This window comes from Pygoscelis adeliae, unplaced genomic scaffold, assembly GCF_000699105.1.
Source record: "Pygoscelis adeliae isolate BGI_AS28 unplaced genomic scaffold, ASM69910v1 Scaffold186, whole genome shotgun sequence".
Classification (NCBI taxonomy): Eukaryota; Metazoa; Chordata; class Aves; order Sphenisciformes; family Spheniscidae; genus Pygoscelis; species Pygoscelis adeliae.
This window is the reverse complement of record NW_008825071.1, coordinates 3,472,434-3,491,977: the sequence shown is the minus strand read 5'-3', so window position 1 is coordinate 3,491,977 and position 19,544 is coordinate 3,472,434. Positions and strand designations below refer to the sequence as shown.

Here is a 19,544-nt window from a genome sequence, read left to right as displayed (position 1 = left end):
GGCAGAGCTGCTGCCAAGGGGTTTTCTGCCTTGTGGCCTCCTCAGGCTCTGGGGGATAAAACACATTTCCTACAGTTCTTTGCTGCTTACGGGCATTCGGTAGACACCACTCGCTTTCATTCGCATTCGCTTTAAAAGGCACCTCACACAGTGCCAACCCAAACACGGGTATTTTAGGAAAAAGCAGGGTCTCAGAAGACACTGCACAGTCTACAAAGGCATTTTTAGACATCAAGAACTGTAGCAGCTTAAAAAACTTTCAAAACCCTATTGTCTTATAGCTGAGCCCTTTCTTTCATACTTCAGCAACAAAACACTCCCTCATCCCCCAAAGAGGATATTTTTCAACACCTGTATTTACCGTCATGGCTAATAGCCTTAGGGATTAGTTCCTTAAGGGAACTAACTCAGCCAGGAGGAAAGGGGGCATGAGTTGTTCCCAAACACCATTTAACGTTTAGATTTAAGAGGTGCACATTGCAATAATCATTTTGTTAACAAGTCAGGAGAAGAGCTGAGGTAAGCGGCAGCCGTATATCAATTTAAGCTGAAGAGATGCAGCTGCTACTGTGCACTAAACAAGTTTCCATGCCAGCTCAAGATGAGGTAACTCAGAAAAAAGAGTCGTCTTTTTTCTTTCTACAGGAAATGTTTAGAGGGTGATAGAAAAGATTTTATACATTTGCCTTCTGGAGGTAGGTCCTACAGTGATCACAGAGAAAGAGATGTGGTTTCTTTAAAGGCTATTAGGAGGAAGCCTTGTAAAAAAAAATCTATTTCTGTGTTCTTCGCCTTCTCTAAATTAACAAAATCTCCTTGGTGAAGCAAAAGTGATAACCAGCTAGTAATTGCATTGCTTATGGGAGGCTTCAAGTTTCCAGAGCAACAGCACGCCTGTAATGCAAGGCTTGTCTTTGTTGCACTGTTGGCCCAAAGCAGAGCTCAAATTTTCTGTCTCGGCCAGCTCGCACACAAGGTCTGAAGCCTCCATCCCTCCCGCGGGATGCCGGCAGCCCAGAGCTTGCTGAGCCCCCAGGGGATGCAGGCTGAGAGGTTACGGCTGCTGATGCTCAAGCAGGGAAAGCCAGCTGGGACACGGCAACTCTGTGTCGTTGGGCTGTAACGCAGTGTGACTGCTCCCTCCAGCTAGCACACTCACGTAGGTCAGCATGACTGTGGGTGCAGGCTTGCAATCATGGCACTGAAAAGCAGGTGAGACCTGCCCTTGCCAGCCCCGGCCCCTGCAAGCCATTCGGGAGGGACCCGGGTAGTGGATCTGCTCTAGGTCTGCATGGGTCTTTGCTCATATGTAAAAGCATGACTTGTACGGGGCGGAAAGAATAACCCATAACGTATTGGTACTGTTTTCATATTTAGCAAGTACAGTACTATAATAAATAATGTAAAACAATAAATAAATAATGTCAACTAGAAGATAGGATTAGCTTAAAACCAAGTACCTCCGGTGTGTAGGAGTACCTTGCCTGCGCTGAGAAGGCAGCTCAGCGCAGAGGAGTTTTGGGGACAGGGAGCGCAGAGGAGTTTTGGGGACAGGGGAGAGCTGCTACGGCAGCTCCAGAGCCGCACCCCCTTCTCTGCACTGCACAGATGGTCACGTTCAGAACAAGGTCTCTGCACCTTACTGATCCTTCGCTGTCAGACTGACACACGGCCAACTTCAAATAGCTTATTCTACTCTGTGCCAGGGGACTCTTCCAGCAAAAACCCAGCAGCCTCAGAAACAAGCAATTAAAAGGTCATTTCCAGGCGCTTTTGAGATATTCGGTGTAACTCTGAATGCCACAGTTCAGACACCAGAAGCTGCACAGTTGCATTAGCACAATGCTTTGCCCAGGCTTTCTAGCCGAAGCACTGTGGCTACCCTCTAGCTCATTGAGCTGGGGTGGTAGGACAGCCCCTGCAGACATGCCTAGGGCTGCAGGACCCTCACTTTCCCTGCTTCGAAATTAAGTGTTGTCGGGACTGCTCTCTTGGACCGAGCCCCTGGGCAGGGAAGGCTCATGTCCACACCACTGCTCCCTTAGTCCCCGGGACCGCCACTGGTCTGTGCTAGCATCCACCCGTCTCGGGAACCATTTGAGATGGCACTACCTGGCCCAGGTCAAAATAATGCCCAAGACCGCTGTGTTCAACGGTGCGGACAATCCTGTCCCAGGACCTAGGAACGTAGGGGGGCACTGCTTGATGAACAGGCACGGACGTAGCGTGAGCATCTGCCAAACTGTGATGCAGGCTGGTTGCTTCATGAGCATCCTTCGTGGCAGCCTAGGGAAGGGCACCGCTTTTGGCCCTGGGCAAGCAGCCGCGATCTGTGCTGATGCAAATTAAAAACACAACTCACTTCAGAAGGTTACCCGAGGTTTTGGGCAGTTTTTTCTAACTGCTGAGCAGAGCTCCCAGTGGAAACACAGCGTTCGACTTGGGAGGGAAACATTTCTAAGCTAACTTCTTGCTTAGAGTAATTCTAGTCTCTTACAATGTCTTTATTTCACTTGGCTTTGAAGAGATAGAGGAGGCAGATAATTAATTATAAAAGACAGTTTAAAAAAAAAAACAAAAACAGTCATTCCAGAGTCTTACAGCCCCAAGACAAAACCGATACACCAGTGACAGCATATGGGCCCTTGTGAGTGTGGAACCAAACACCTGCAGCTGATCTCTATTAGAAAAGCCTCTGTTCATGTCCCTCGCCCAAAATGATAGGGAAATCCATTTCGTTTTCTTTAAACCATATGACAACATTTGGCAAGTTTTTTTCCCTCCCATTTAAAATAAAATAAAGCAATAAAATATGATAACAGTCCATCAAGTGATGTTCCAGGTTCATTTATGTGATGTTCAGAACAGTTTGTGGCAATAAAAGGAATGGGTACTTGAACGAGGTATTATGGTTAGCAGCCTGCGGGAAGACATATTTAGTTTAAATACTAATAATAGCCTAATAGTAAGGCAAGATAATGGAATGTGACAGATGTTGGATGTTCTCTCTTTGCACTGTGCCAGATGTATATTTTAAATTACTGTTTGCATCACGAAAGGGCCAAGAGGCCTCAGTTTTGGATTCAGGGCCCTACGAGGCCGGACTCTGCAAACAAGTATTCAATCCCTTCCCTAAAAAATAGAAATGACAAGTTATTTTCATCCTGTATGTCAATATTTTTACATAGCCTAGTCTCCATAGAGCAGCCCTAAAGGTGGCACCACCAAAAGATTCACATGAAAGCCCATTTATTTCCCTATGCAGGTCATTCAGCATTAACCTTGGCTTCATTCAGCAGCAACCTTGGCCGTGGGGGCCACTGCTTGGCAAGGTGAGGACTCCAGGCTAGCTGCCTGGACTGAGAGCCAAAGCTCCTGGGGTATCACTTCATTTGGGCGGTCAGACAGTGCCACTGGCAATCAGAGGAACCCTTTCCAAGAACAAAAGCGTACAGATATTATAGACACTTTCTTTGAATTAGGTTAATGCCAGGAACACTGCACAATTGAGCACTGTCATTAGAAAGCTTTTTTAGTATTTGGCCTTCAGTTTCACATTTGAAGAGGCAAAAAGTCATGTATAATGTCAATTGCAGGTTCATGTTATAGAAACAACTCTGAAAATGACAGTGTTGACTCCTGTGTTTTCCTGCCACCGGTGACATCTGATACTCATTTCCAAGTTATTTGTCGGTAGTATGAACTCAGCCTGGATTTCTAGACTCAGACAGTGCCCGTTCCTTCATAGGCTTCCATCACTGAAAATGCATCATTGGTCCATATTATGCCCTGAAACATGTTTTTGTAGACTTGATGCCATCAACAGCACGGTGACGAAGCTGTAAAATAGTAAATCATGGGGCCAACACTGCAGAGTAGGAGTTTCCAGCTCACATCCTCTTTACCTTGTTGGCTCTACAAAACTGTCAGAAGTAAAAAACAGAGACCTGCTGGGAGTCTCTATAATCCGTGGATTATAGAGTAAGACCTGCTTTCCCATAACAACTCTCCAGATTAGGGCTGTATTATAATTACACGCTGAGATGAGCTGATGTTGCTGGGAATAACTCCAAAGGGTCAATGTGATCTTCCGTGCGGCTGATCTGTGACTTGCTAAGTTACCACACGCTGCTCTGACATCGAAGCTCTCAGGAGCTACAAGCCATAAGCACACAGCTATCCCCCTGTCCTACCGATAAGCATCATTTGGGGCTGAATCACTCACGCACCAGAGGACATCCCCACCTCGTGCCTGCCTCCAATTACACCCATCTGAGCTCCTACCATCGTCAGAGTGCTTAGCTGCCCCAACACTTAATGAAATCACTCATACAAGCCTCTGTGAGAAAGAAAAGACTCATTTTCACCTGGAGAACTAAGGAACAGGGAGAATGAAACAGTCCTTCCACAGTTAGATGGGAAACTGAGAGCTGAATCCTGTTTTTCTGATTCCCAACCAGTGCCCTAAACATTAGCCTATTTTTCCTCCAATAACAGATTCAAGCTGTGACAGGATTCTGACATATGGATTTCCTCCCCCCCAAGGTTTTTGAGCATTTGGGTTTTGATCAGCCACTGTCACCACCATGTTTCTTCAAAGAGATGCTCTGAAGTGTTCTAACAAGCATCAGCTGCAATCTGAAACAGGGAGAAAGGGAGAAATGCTTCACAGATCCTCAGAGCTACTATGCGGCTATGTGGTTGGGATCAAAGGGGACTGCAGATGACAACAGCAGCGCTTAAAAGAAGTCTTGAGAGTTGTGTTTTCTTGCACAAAGTTTTATATAACCACACCACTTTGTTCTCAAATATTTAAACAGGTTAGTGACAATGAATAAACTATAATAATTATAACATGACAACATATTGAAGCCAGTGTGGTGAAAGTGCTTTGTACTCCCAGGCATCCTACGGTCGTCATCATCTTCAATATCTGACCATAACTCAGATCCAAGAAAGTATTAGAACAAACCAGGCTGCTAACAAATGAATAATTAGATATATCCTTGATCAACTACTTCCTTTACATAGAGGCCTGTATGTTGACTATACTACAGTGTCATCAGTAAAATCTTCGGCTGTTTAAGTGGCCCGGTGGGAAAGTCAAGGCCATGCATGAGCCATGAAAACACCACTCTCCAAAGAAGAGAGTCAGAAAATGAGGAGACAGAGATCCAACACTTCCCGGCTCCCAAATAATTTATTTCTATATTTATTTATCTATTCTATGATTCTATAATTTCCAGCAGTTGTCATACGGCTACTTGTCTCTCGTCCCAGGCCCCTTCCAAAAATGACATGGGCTTTACTGCTCGAAATAACGGAGCGAACAGGAGTGAGTATTGCTGCCAGTACAGGAAGCTGCACAAGTCTGCAGGACTGAGCCTTTCCACCCACTTCGCTGAACCCTACCTCTTCCCAACACCCTGTTCCTCAAACTTTCCTTTGCTTCTGCAAATCCTACCTGATGCTCCATAATCTTACAGCTCCCCCTCTCCATAACATACTTCCCACAAGGACAACAAAAGAAAATACTCCAATAACACGCTTTTACACGCTCGGCTTTCACAGGATTTCCCAGATATTTCTGACTTCAAAGGATGCGGTATGGAAAACACTGGGACAACAGGTTTGCTTTGTTTGTTTATTAAAATGGGAAGTTATCTTTAGTTTAAGTGTGGATAAGCTATCATAGTCCTTTGTGCCATAACTTTAATTAAACACATTTAACATTTTAAATTTCCATTTTCATTGTCTGCGCACAAACTATTTTTGCTGGAAAAAGTGATAGAATTTAAGTTTAAGAATATTTGTTAGTTGTAGTTACAATTGCTAGGTATGCTTTTAGTGGAATTTAAATTAACAGTTGATTGATTTAAATTAACAGTAACTGCATAAATGAAACATCCTATGTCATGGTAGCACTGTAAGTGAACTATTCACTTCAGAAAAGCTTTTGAATCTTTTCCAGGGCAGAGAGAATGGGAAGAGCTGCAGAAGAATAGTAAGATACAATCAATGCAAGAGCTGGAGGGATTGGAGCAGGAGGAAAAACTTGAGTGCGGGTATCTCCAGAGGTGCGCTGGGGGCTATTAGAGCTGGTTCAGAGAACCAGCTACTGAAATCACAGCCTGCCCTCAAAACGGGTCTGAAAAACTGCTTCCACAACTTCCCCCTGCTACTGCCCCTTACCCAACCAAAAGCCTTGCTGGTCCTGTTTTGGGCTGCCTGTGGTTTTCCTCTGTTTGTTCAGGAGTGGACGCAGAAGTCCCCATCCCTCACGTGTGGGAAGCCAGCACCCCCTAACACTCCTCCTCCCTTTGACCCCATGGCCAAATGACCCCGAGTACATCCCTGCTCCTCCTCCAGGATGCCTGTCCTGGTAGCCTCTGACACCTGTATAGTGACTGTGACCTCTGTGAATATTAGCCATAAACATAAAATCCAAAGGAAAGTTGTAAGTTATTCCCCTCAGGTAGTAAATAAATGGGTGAAATAATATTAGTTCAGGCATTTAGGCTGCATTTTTAAACATATTTAAGGACCAAGCATGCTGTGGGGCACTAGAAGAATTTCCAAAATCACATCAGGAGTTCCCATCAATTTAAATAGGAATCGGGCAATTTAAGAACTTCAGAAAATCCCATGTATATGAGTATACCTCCATGCAACAAGCACTTTAGTATCTTCAGAAACATGTCTTACTTATTGCCACTGCAAATTTGTATGTTCAAAATACAAACTTGAAAATATACTTTTATCACTATATTCAAACTAATTACTAGGAGTATTTAACAGACCTAATAAACAATTCTCCTTTGTTTCACTTTTAGTACATTTGGCCTTTTTAGCAGCATCATGGTTTCATTCAGTCCACTGCAGAATAGACCAAATGATGGTCTTTTCTCACATCCCTTCCCAAACCCAGCATAACAGCATTTGTGAATTATCTCTTTCTCTTCCTGTTGATGGCTCTGACTGATTGTAATTTACAGTCATCTTGGATTACTAGATATTAAAGTCCCTTGCTAACATTGCCGGCACATGTTCAAGGTCCATTCAAATTCAGCCTCTTTGCACTTATCGCTATATTAGCTGAAGTCATTGTAAGGTTTCTTCTTTTTCAAGCTTGCCTTAAAAAGCTGGCAATTAAAAAAGCTGACAAAAGAAAAACTAAGGGTGGCAAATCATGAGGGATTAGGTCTTATTCTCAAATGGGTTTGCAACCTTAAGTTTGCAAACCTAGAGCACACGTAAACCAGATGCCTGTAGGTTTAAGAATGCCATTTGCAGCAAGATAAAGGTTTTACCTATGTAGAATCAGTGTGTGCACATGTACACAGAAGAGACTGTGAATCTAACAGCATTTTTAGATATTCAGCATTTGCCTTTTCTATAGACACTTTCTCAAAAGCACACCGAAGTGATGCAGAGGACTCCAAAGAGCTCTTTCCTCCAAAGCGTGTCGGTCGGCTAGAAGAGATACTTCAAGTCCACCAGCACTGCATACCTGCTTCTTTCAACAGCCCCTGCTTAGGAAAACTTTTGTGAGGAAGAATGCCATTGAAATTGTAAAAAAATAACCATACATATAGATAAATTTATACACTTTTTATAGAAGGACCCAGTTCCACAGAAACACACTTCAGTGGATAAATAGGATGGAGGATGCAAAGATTTCATCCAAGACCTCAGACCTGTGCCTGACCTGGAGTATTTGCAAGCTTGTGCATTGCAGTAATTCTGTTTGCAGCCATCGCACATCAGCTGTGCATGCTGATCCTGGATTTGTTTTGACCAGTTTATGTTTTTATTAGTACAGTTTGCTTAGCTTATTGGAGACTGCTCTAGTGTGGTACATCCCAAACACCTATCAGTGTAATAAAACTGAATGAGAGCCACTCCCATTTAATCAGACCTGTATGAGGGAAAAGGTAATCCAACAAACACGCACGCAATGTCAAGGTTTCAACTGATGTTAAGCAAGAGTTAACAGATATGTGTTTCTAAACTCCAGTGCAGAAGCTTCCTTACACAGGCTAAATAAAACTGCAAGCCCAAATACATCCTCAGGTGCATCTACACAGTCCCACATCTCTCCCCAGTAACAGCTGTGTAAAGTCTATTAGTCTTTTGGCTTTAACATCTATGTGACTGTACGATAAACCTTAGACAAATTATTTTCTTCTTTTTTTTAATTTGCAGATTGCTAAAGTTGGTTGTTGTTTTTTTTCCCAGTAGGAGAAGTGCAGCTCTGAAAGTAAATTTAAGCCTGCTATCAAACCCACTTTTCTTAGTTACTTTTCACAGAGGCTTAGAAGCCATGTGAGGAGTCCCCAAGATCTGAGCATCACAAGCTGAAAATCTCTATTTTAGACAATGCAGCTGCACGAACCGCAGTTTGGATAATAGGGACTTTGTTACTGGTTGTCACGTAGATAGCAGAGAGAACCCTCTTTGACCTTCCCAGCCCAGGTTAAGATTTTTAAGTGCTAGCAGCTAGAAAACCCACTCCATTTTTACTTGGAAACTGAGCAAGAAAGTCTGTGAACGTGAAGCTTTTCTCACTGCCTTCTCCATTGATTCACTCTTCAGAACCAAACTGAGCTTTGAATTAATGCACAAATCTGACAAAGGACAAAACAACATTTAAATTACCGTTGATAAATACCCAGCCAAAAGTAATTACTTCTTCTACTGTGGCTCATTAAGAAAGTGTTCCGTTAAAGCTGTAGAGTTAAATAATGAAGGAGATGACAGAGTTAAGGTTCAGCGTGCTACTGCGCAACTGTGAACATGTTTGTAAAATGCCCAGATAGCATTTTCAAAGGGCTGGATCTTTCTCTCTATATTTCCTGCCTACTTTAGTTCTTCCTAACATCTCTTTAGTGACAAAGAGAATCTTGATATTTTTGCCTGGCTGGAGCTGGAGGGAATGAGGCAGGCCATGAAAGGTTGCAGGGAGATGGTAAAAGGGAGAAGTAGCACTGGATTTCAGAGGACTTAAGCTGAACACCACCATGGCTACTGTAGCTGAGCTCAGAGTGCAAGAATATGTGCAGAGGATGGGTTTGAGCTGGGAGTGTTATAGGGGGCCGGATATTGGGCTGCAGAAGGAGCTCAATGCCATTATTTAAAATATGAAGGTTAGAGCAGAGGGGTGATCTAAAAATGCTGGATAACACCAATATGACCACTGACTGAATTCACATAATCGAATTCTGTTCTGCATTATGGTTTTGGCTAGGTACCACAGCCCCATAACCCTGTTGCTACAGTAAGGACAGAGAGCGATAACTGATAGAATATCATCTTGCTTAACAGCTTGGCTTGATTTCTCCCATTGTGCTCAATTTTCACATTGCAATATCTCTGTGATAACTAGGCATAAATGGACAGTGCTAAGCACCGAGCATCACTGATTACTTAGTAGAGAAATAACTCGTGTGATCGTGTCCCACCACCAGCCCACAGAGTTCTACGCTTCTGGCGTACTCATTTCATACACCCTGTTCATTAATTTATCATGATTCATCTTTCAAGTATTTAGTCAGTTTGTTCTTGCCCCCATTACTCCTATTGGAAAGCTGTTCCAGAAGCCCAGAGCTGTGATACTGGGAACCCTCCTATTTCCAGCCTGAAGTTATTCATGGCCAGTTTATACTCATGCTTCTTATTCGATTCTGCAGGTGGAGAGTAAAGAGTCACAAAATACAATCCATGTTCTCAACAGGCCAGTATTTTAAAAACACCGTACAGCTCTTAGCCTATACCTTTTGTTAGGCAGCCTCAAACTGGTTTAGAAGCCTGCAGCAGATTTCTTATGGCCTTTAGCGAAAGAAAGAAGAACAGAAGTGTGATGCTGGTTGCAATGATCCATGCACGGCCTTAAACAGCCCAGGTATTTTGCTCAGTGGAAGTGTGTTGAGGCTAAGATTCTTAGGATTACATGAATAAAGCATATGGAAAACTAACTTTCAGGAAGCAAACCCTCTGTATTAGTTACATAGCTTTGTCTGTCAAAAACCAAGAGTGATCTCCAAATGAGAGAAGCTGCTACAAATTTCAGGTGATACAACTGCCCTGTTTCCATTTCAACTGGAAAAGCCTACTGACCTTGCTGGCTCTAACATTACCTGAGGTGAGACCAGAGGAGATACAGTGTTGGGTCAATAGATACTGATACCTGTGAATCCAATACTGATACCTGTGTATCTAATTCAAGCGTTTGCTTTCTGAAACTGTATCCACCCGCATTGCTTTTTATTAACAGGCCATTATGAACGTGCCTCTGGCAAATTCGCTGCTAATGGAAATGTAAACATGTCCCTTGATACCCTCTAAAATGATTTATAAAGAATGGAGAACGATCATGGGACATGTGGCAGCAAATAGGTCAGAAGCAGTGGAAAAAGCCACTTGCCCAACACTCCCTGCCAGTAACAGGCTAGTGTGTCCCAAGCCCCTTTGGTAAGACAGAAGTCCTTCCATGGCCAGCTCTGGAAGTACAGGTCACTGTTTTTAGGAGCATTTGGCTCTGCAGTCAGCCTTTATTCTCCTGCGAGGCAGGGACAGCTCTCCTAGCAACTTTGCAGGAGATGCCGTGGAAAGGACTCCATCCACAAGAGCAGAGGAGTGAATTACCTCTTTTAATCCACCAGACAAAGCCTGCACCCTGCTTGCCACCAACACTGCAAAAAGAGGTCACCTGAAGAACTGTTTCAGGAGCTGTTGCTGGATGCCATGTCTTCTTTGTCCACGCTAAGAAGTATCTCTGGATCAATGTCAACCAGTTTTCCGGGGCTTCGGTCTAACTCTGGGTCTCAGGAAGACAGAACGTATACATTAGCCTGATCCTGACAATCTTTAGGGGACACCACACATATCCAATGATGATTAATTCCCATATGCAATAGAAAAGTTCATGTAAGCGGGAAATTTTGTGGAGAGGGGGCGTTCTTAGAGATTAAATAAGCCACTGACTACCCAAAGCTTGCAAGGCTTTTGGGAAAACTCTGCTTAAATTGGGGGGGGGGGAGCAGATTGGGAACAAAACTTTTTGTCTACAAGGCAAGAGTCACGACATTCCTACTTTATATGCATCATATTTGGACAGCCCAGAGCTACTAAATTAGGGAACTCTATCAATTCTGTCTAAGTTTCCTCAGAGAATTTGCAGGAGACATAAGGCAGGAGAAAGTGAAGTCCAAGGATATAGACAATAAGAGCAAAAACATAACTGAATGTCCTGTGGTGAAATTAAATTTGATAAACTCTCAGCTTAAAAGATAGAAAGACACCCAGCCAGAAATATGTATTTCCACTGACATACAGAAACACGATGGTATGACAGAGAAAAAATGTTTCAGAAGACAATTTATTTATGGCTTAACGACATTTAAACCAACTATTATTAAGTTAGCTGAAATGAAAAAGAAATCACTGGCAAATTGGAAAGGAACAACCCCTAGGTCAATCTGACAAATGTGTTATCCTGCATGTGGGAAAACATCCCTTGCAAAATTTGAACTTCACAGCTGGATGAGAACACATAAGCAAATTTAATGCAGAGCATAAACGGTTGGTCATCACCATCAACAACAATGTACAATCACAGCACACCATGTAAATGAGAAACGACCGGCCTCTCTCCCTTCATTTAAAGCTGCATGGAAATACAGATTTACCACCAAAACTAGGGTGTCTCCGTTTCATGCCGAGCCAAAGCTTTCTTGCAGATCTACTCAAAGCTACTTGACGTACCGTGTTTGAAAAGGGTTAAATGGCAGATCCTAGAATCCCCTCGATCTCTCCATAGCCTCTGCCTAGAAGCATTGCATTTCCATTTGAACTACAAATGACCCTGTACACACAATCATGTAATTCATATTTATATAAACAGAGGGTACAGTATGTATAATTTGAAAGATTTCTGGGAGGGGATGCATCATAACTAAACTCCTACTTTTCCCTTGGGGAAACAATCCCATTTGGTTTTAGTTAACTTCAAAAGAGAAAAGTATTTTCCCTTCTGTGTCAATAATTTAACAGAAATTTGTCATTTCTGTCCACAAATCAAGCTTTCAGAGTTGCCCTAACTGTTAGCAGTAAAGCAGCGACACACACACATGCAAGCGCGTCCCCCCCCCCCCCCAAACATACAGAGCACAACAACTGCAACACAATAAAATGCTCCTGCAGCAATTTCTAACCATGGAAATTGAGCTTAGTTTCACTGAATTGCCAGAAACCTCTCCACACTGGGGAGCTGTATTTCCAAGCACATACCATGGGACCAGGACCTTTGGTGACATGTTGTTCCAATTTGATTGAGGTCGGGTTGTGAGCCAGCCCTTTCAAATCATAACCAGCACAGAAATTACCTCCTATGAAACATCGCGGAAAAGTGAGACTGTGCAGCAGAGAAACCCAGGAAAGCTTCATTTTGGGGTCAGTGCAGCTTTAAGCATCGTTAACATTTTTTTTCCCTCAGAGGTTGTCCAAGAGCTGTTTTGAGGGAGGCTGAAAGGACACTGTTTGCTTTTATTTGGAAATTTATGTTGCTCTGATTACCTAATTCAGAATTTGGGGGAGAAAAAAGTATGAACATTTGAGGCAACAGATTTGGATTAGAAAACTTTACATATAAATCTTAGGCAGTCATCACTTTTTTCCAACCCATGCGCTGTCTGCAGCACAGAGCTAGGAAGGCACTATTTTCAAAAGGAATGAATAGGAAAAGTGCAGCGATGTCTATTGTCTATAATAAAGTGCACAGTTTAATTCACAGCGAGTCAAACTCTCCCAGTGTTAAAAGTCTGCAAATACATTACCCAAGCCACGTAGGAGCTGCAGCTCTGCCTCAAAGGGAGCAACTTTAACCCTGGATGACGCCAGGTTGATATTCACATACTTTCAGATCCCTGGCTGTCAAAGCCTCAGCGTGGTCACTGTGCATCGTTTGCAACCGAGCCCAGCTTTCTCCAGTCATTTGCTTCTCTGCAGAAGGGGTTACTAGCAGCTTCCTCGCTTGTAAAACTGGTTTTAGGTCAGACTACAGCATTTCATAATGGATTATAATGTTTGATAGACCGGTTCAAACATAGTGAAAAAACCTAACAGCTAGAAATATGTTCTTAAGTACAGGCTAATCATGCATCCTGCTTTCAAGTGTTTTAGTTTCATTTAGGAATTAGTTGAATTATAAAATTTAACGGGGCTTTGGGCCCTATAAACAAGTAACATTTAGAGATATAGGGCCAGTAGATTGGGGCAGTTTCCTTGACATATCATTGAGATTACACTAATTTAAACTATCTGAAAATCTGCTCAGAAATTAAGACATTTAAATGGGAAGTAATGGTTCCAATACAGCTCTCTCTTCCAGCTGTATAAAACATAAGCAAGAGAAGACAAAGTACTCTGTTCTTACTTTCATTAATGCCTGTTTACACCATTGTGGAAATTCGAAGGTCCTTACAAAGGTATAACTTATATCTCAAGACGGCAGGGAAAAGTCATAGGATATTCTGAGCAGCTTGCAGCAGCACTCCATTTCTCACCAACAGCACTATGTGCTCAGTAACATCCATTTCCGCAACACTGCAATAGGCTAAATGCACACCTGAGATTTTTTTTACATCTATTAACTAGCTTGTTGCAGATCTAGTGAGTGGTAAAGCACTAGTGGCTATAAAAGAGGGCAGAGGAGAAAGTTGTGCAGACAACCTTAATTCTTCTCTCACAGCCTAATAGTTCCTCTTTCCACTCCTCATTTTAGTGCTCTGTAACCCAACGCAGCGATGAGGGGACAAGCCTCTTTCCTACTGTGGGTTTGCCAGACGCTCGCCACCTCCTGAGGGCCTTTCTCATCACATAAGCGTGTGCCTCAGCATCTGTTAGGGGAGTCATGAATCGCAACTCCTGAACTTTTAAACGAACACCTCTGCTTTCACCCCCGGCAAACAGCTCTATCCGTGGGGCTAAGAAAAGTTTTGCGCAAGGCCCTGCTCTGGCAGCAGTCAGCATATCCCCTCAAGTACAGAGATGTGCCAAGCTATACCAACAGAAAATGTGGCCCACTGCTTTGCAAGTGGACAGGTTGGAATCTGTGATCTGAACAACACAGGGATGGATGATGGGTGGAAAAAAGCACGTCTCTCCGGAGAACGGTAAACCCATCCAAAGAAGTTCATTCACAGATAAATGGCATTCTTCCTCTTTGTTGGGATCCCTACTGCTCAGCTAGTGCAGGTATGGTAAAGTATTACAATGAGAGAAGAGAGTGAAGTATGTCATCTTCCCCCAAGGAAGAAAGCACCCTTTCCAGACAAGCACGCGTAAAGGAAAGCCAAAGGAAAGAAGCCTACAAAGACTGAATGCCTGACGCAAAGTGCTACCAGCTTATGGGGCCAGCTAAAGCCAGGTTACAAACAAGGATACAAACAGTTGATTGAATCTGTTAAAATAAATTAAAAAAAAAAAAAAGTGTAGATTGAGGTTGAAGCTTTGTCACTGTACGTATGACACCAAGAAGAGAAGATGAAAGATTTTGTTTTCCTGCAATGGGAGCGATGTAAAGCCGTGTCGCCTCACAATGAATGACGAGGGATGTTCTGCTCCAGACAGGGATTCTCCTGGAAAGACAGTATGTTGACTCCTAATGAGGTGTTTTGCCTGCCAATAGGTTAAGAATGAATTCATGCCTTTGGACTATCTTCTGAACCTTTCTTGGGCAAGTTGTGAAAGATGAGGATGTATTCCCCTGAGCATAGGTAAAGGCCCTTATATTGAAAGTAGAAAAACACATACAAAAATGTCGTGCTGGTTCTTTATACTTGAGGTGGTCAAAACAGAGTTCAAAAATGTCCTTGAAAGAAGAGAAAAACATCTCAGCACACAAGTTAGTCCCAGTGCTGTGGCAGATTAATAAATGTATATGCAAATCTCTCATGAAACCACTCTTTGGAAGACATTAAAAAGGAGCACTTCATGAACACTGAGAGTCAGCAACAGCTGTATAAACCTAAACGCCCACCTGCATCCCAAACTGAAAACAAATTAAAAGATAACCAAGATTTTTTTCACCCACAAATGCTAAAGAGATGCTGATGCAAAACTAACTTTTTATTCAAGCTTACAGTATGAAGGAGGTGAAGAAAATATCAGGTGTAGAAATCTAAAAAAGGAAAAAAAGAAAAAAAGGAAGAAAAAAGTTTCATAAATGGTTGAAAGAAATAATGCATATTCTGGCTAAAAGAGTCTCCAAGAACTACTGTTCAAGAGTAGTAAATCTGTGTCTGTGAAAGGCACATGATAGGGCTCAACTATTGCAGTTAAGCAGGTTTAAAAATGACTTTATCTGAAGTAGGCTCTAGGGCTACTAAGCTGCGCACTGTGGGCCAGACCTAATAATGTTCAAACGCATGTTCTAGCCAGGGCCTTTGAACTTTTAAGATTCCTGGGGACATACAGGATCAGGTAAAACACACAGTTATATATTCCAAATCAAGAGTCAATACAGAATATGGTAGCACTTATGCAGGAAAGGAATGATTCACTTTCCAGTACTGCATCCAATGAACCACAGAATATAACATTTTTTTATTTCTTGGTGGTAACTGTCAAAATGCATTTAATTTTGGGGGAGATGAAAAGGGAATGCACAAAGAAGTGTAGAATAATTATGTGTTGAAAATTAAACCCAGTTGTCTGAACCGGGAAGAACAATGTAATGTACCAAAGGAGGTCTAAAATGTTTTGGCCAACAAACTTAGAGGTCATCCAAGACGACATATTTTGTGAATGAGAGGCAAAGGCAGTTCTCTGTAGCGCGCTCCTCACCTCCGTTCTTGAATTAAGATCTACATTTAACACCGTAGAATTCATAGTTTAGCGGCATAGGGCTGCTTCTCTCACACCTATCCAAAAACAGCGGGTAACGTCCAAGGACACAGAGGCAGGCCCAATTTTTTAGTTCATGGATGCGTGTATGTGCAGGACTCCAGAAAGAGATTTTAAAGAACAAATTCCCATCCCAGAGTGGCATGAAAGAAGGAATTGTCTTCCAGCTGCAGACCAACAGCAATGGCAGAGTTGGAAGAACTTCCGAAACTCAACCTCTCCAGGATGTCTGTGGAGCCAGGGGTCTACCGGCAAAACTTTTAACTCCCAGTCCCCATCCTTAACAAACCTGCAGGAGGACAGGCTCTGTAGGGCCCAAAGGGTCCGCGTCCACCATATGGAACACCTGAATTACAGTCTAACACACAGTTTCGCTGCCAGAAATTCCTGCTACCCCTCCTAAGAAGCAGTGGGAAAAAATGATTGCCACTGTGGAGCTTCCATGCAAAAACCGTGTCTCCCTGAAAGGTAGAGGAGATACCAAATGTCTCAGTGCTGCAACCATTGGCGCTGTGAGAAGACTAGAGAGGTCTAGCATGCACTCACTGTGATTAAGACATTGCTTCCCAAAAAGCCAATATAACAATTAAATGAAATAAGATGCTTGGCGTGCTGATGGTGAAGATTCTTGCCTATCAGCAAGATATCAGCATTGCAGTGATGATTTTTCTGGTAATCTGTCCCACGTTCTTTTCTTGCACCCTGACTGATTATGCCCTGAAGAGCTACCACATTCCACAAAGACGTGTCATTGAAAAGAGAACAAGCACAGAGCCAAAGCAAGCCTTGCAACAACTGGTGCCAAGATGAAGGGGTACCCAAAGGGAGGTTAAGCAAATGATGTAATTTGAGCGTTTTGGACAAAGGAGGATGGTATGTGCTTCTCCAGGCTGTGTAGATACCACAAAATGCAAAGGGAGACTGCAGGCATGTAACTGCCACGTGCCCTGCACTTTAAGGATGGATACACGGAATAAAAAGTTTAATGTATTTCCAGAGAGTTTTGACAGCGTATGCCAGAAATACATCCCCTCCTAATCCACAGCCATATTTCTTCATCACTGGGGGTATACCTCCTCTGTCCATGCAACCAGGCCAGACAGAGAAAACTATTCATTTTTGGGTGACTGAGGTATTGTTATTTTTAGGTGCTGCAAGAAAACTCAGCTGCTGATTAAACCACACTGATGGAAATCAGAACACAGCATTTACTTTAATACCAGACTGTATGACAACACAAAAAAATTATCTCCAAAACATAAAAGGAAAGCAGGAATTTCCCTTGTACAGTTTAACAGACAGAATCACTGTGAAAGGCTGCAAAAATCAATGTTACAATTTTCTCATTTTAGTTCATTTGTGTGCTATATATAACTCACACGTATGCCCCCAAAAAATAAAGCTGTAAATCACACACAAGCCCCTTTCTTTTTTCCATTTTTTTCTTTTTTTAAAGTTTGTTACAATAATTTTCATGAATTTGTAGGACTTACAATACCGCTGCTTCCAATTCCTTCCTTTCACCTCTTTTCCCTTTGGATAAGGAGTGGCATGGCTTTGTAATTACGTACATATTAGTATTGTTATCATGCCATAAGTATTATAAAATAGAATAACCAACAGTCTGGAAACTGAGAAAAAAAGTGAAGAGTTAAGCTCAGGGTGAAGTTTTCAAAAACTACTTGCCATTCCCAGTGTTTTTGTTTCAGAATGCTCAAGTTAAGGTATTTTGAAAGGGTTTGGATTTTTTTCTGAATAGGTGGTCAGTACTTCTTTGCGTTACACCCCTGTGAGGTATCTCGGGCCACGTTCATTCAGACGCTGCGAACGGTTAAAGGCTTTCTCTACCTCACTCCAAGGATGCCAGCAACCATCCCAAAGGCATACAGACAACAGCCCTGCCTGAGCCAAAAGGTCATGCTGACTGGCTAGTTTAAAGCAGAAGCAGAGCAATTTTGCATTTGTTGACGTCAGACTGTGTAAGGATGCCATCAGCTTAGGCACTGCAAAACCTAAGAAAGTGTTTCCCACAAAACAAAACAAACAATCAACCTTGTGACTTATTTTTTCGGAAGCAGCTGGTCACATCGGGAGCACAGATTTTTTTTTCAGAGAATATGATGTCATTCTGAATAACAGGCGTATCTGTGTTTTTCAATATTTTGGGTTTAACTAGCTTTGCAGGGAAAAAAAAAAAGATATCGTGAATCACACTACGGAAACCATGAGACATGAGAGCAGAAGACGACAGCTAAATTCATAGAGGCTGTTACTCTACGGAGGTAAATGAAGATATTGTCTATAGAAATTTGGCCCAGCTTATTTTTCTTGGAGTGAAGGAACAAAACTGTCCCAGGGCTGGGAGGGGAGCTGTTCTTCCTGAAGCTCCAGGCCATCTCCTCTGACACTCATGGGATGATAAATCAAAAGGCTGATACTCTCATCATTTTTCTGTGTCTTTGAGAAGTAGGATGACTTACATGACAAGCGTATTCCTTGCTAGTCGCTATACAGCCACATGTATGACTTCAGTTCGAATAAAAATCATAGAAAAGCTAAGGTTCCAGGAGGTTGCAACCAGCAGGGTGCTCGTATCTGCAATTACCAGGTAATAAGGTATTATACAGTTGGCTACATTCTTTTTCGGCATAAATCAAAGTAAAGACAGACCAAGTTGTCACTTGTTTTTTCATTTGATTCACTAAATTTAGCAAAACAAACTTCACTGGAGAAGACTAGCTTGCAAAAGCCTGGCCATCTCCAAACTATAATGTTAGGCTGGGTGTTCGAACCGCTTCTTCCCTGAAATACCTGTTTTCTCTCAAAAACAACAGGAAGATTGGATTTAGACTTTTCCAGGTCAGAAACACCAAGTGAGTCCCACTCATTTAGTTTGTATTTTTAAAGTGTGTTGAAAATCCACCATATAAAAATGAATTACTCCATTTTTATTAATGGTATTTAAAAGGCTAATAATCAATGTTTGATACTCTAGGGTGCAGAGCTTATGCATATGTGCCTATATGCATTACACGTATGTCCATGTGCATCTCTCATAGTATTTTAAATTACAGAAAAGAGATTCAAATGCTAACTTAGTTAATTTGGGGCAGAATGTGCCTTCAATTTACTCTCTCTGCATTTACAGCAGTGATAAAATCAGCTCTGAAGCTGGACAGTTTCTAAGGTAAACCAGAGGACAAGAGCATACATGCAAAAAAGGAAGTCAATATAATAATAAGCGCAATTAGTTATAAGTGCTGGTCCTACTGAGCCAAATGCAAGGTGTCATCGCTAAGATTTTACCCTGCAAATGTAAATAACTGCCTTTGAACTAAAACTGCAGGAACTGTGGCAAGCATTCTTAATATTTTAATGATAAACAATAGATACAAATGTTCCCCACCTAGACAACGGCAGGGCACTTGCTTCTAATTAGCAACTAATAACTTCTCTCTCTGTTTTGCTATCTTTGTTTGACAATTCACAGAAGTTCTTTCATATGTTCTCTGAAGTGGGGTGCAGGGTTGCGGTTTCCAGAGCTGGGTTTTATGTATCACCTGTCCACTATTCCGCTGCTAAACTTTCAAGATAGATGAATATCGTATGAATAAGCTGGACACATTAAATACGTGCACGCT

General features: G+C 42.3%; 1 protein-coding gene across 1 annotated transcript in view; it reads right to left on the bottom strand.

Moving 5' to 3' along the window:
* The window catches only part of LOC103919078, a 36,827-nt gene that overhangs the window by 4,034 nt on the left and 13,249 nt on the right, over nucleotides 1–19,544 (bottom strand). Inside the window, exon 5 of the mRNA XM_009326533.1 lies at nucleotides 12,213–12,386. Coding sequence (XP_009324808.1) covers nucleotides 12,213–12,386 — 174 coding nt within the window. The remainder of the gene's footprint in view (nucleotides 1–12,212; nucleotides 12,387–19,544) is intronic.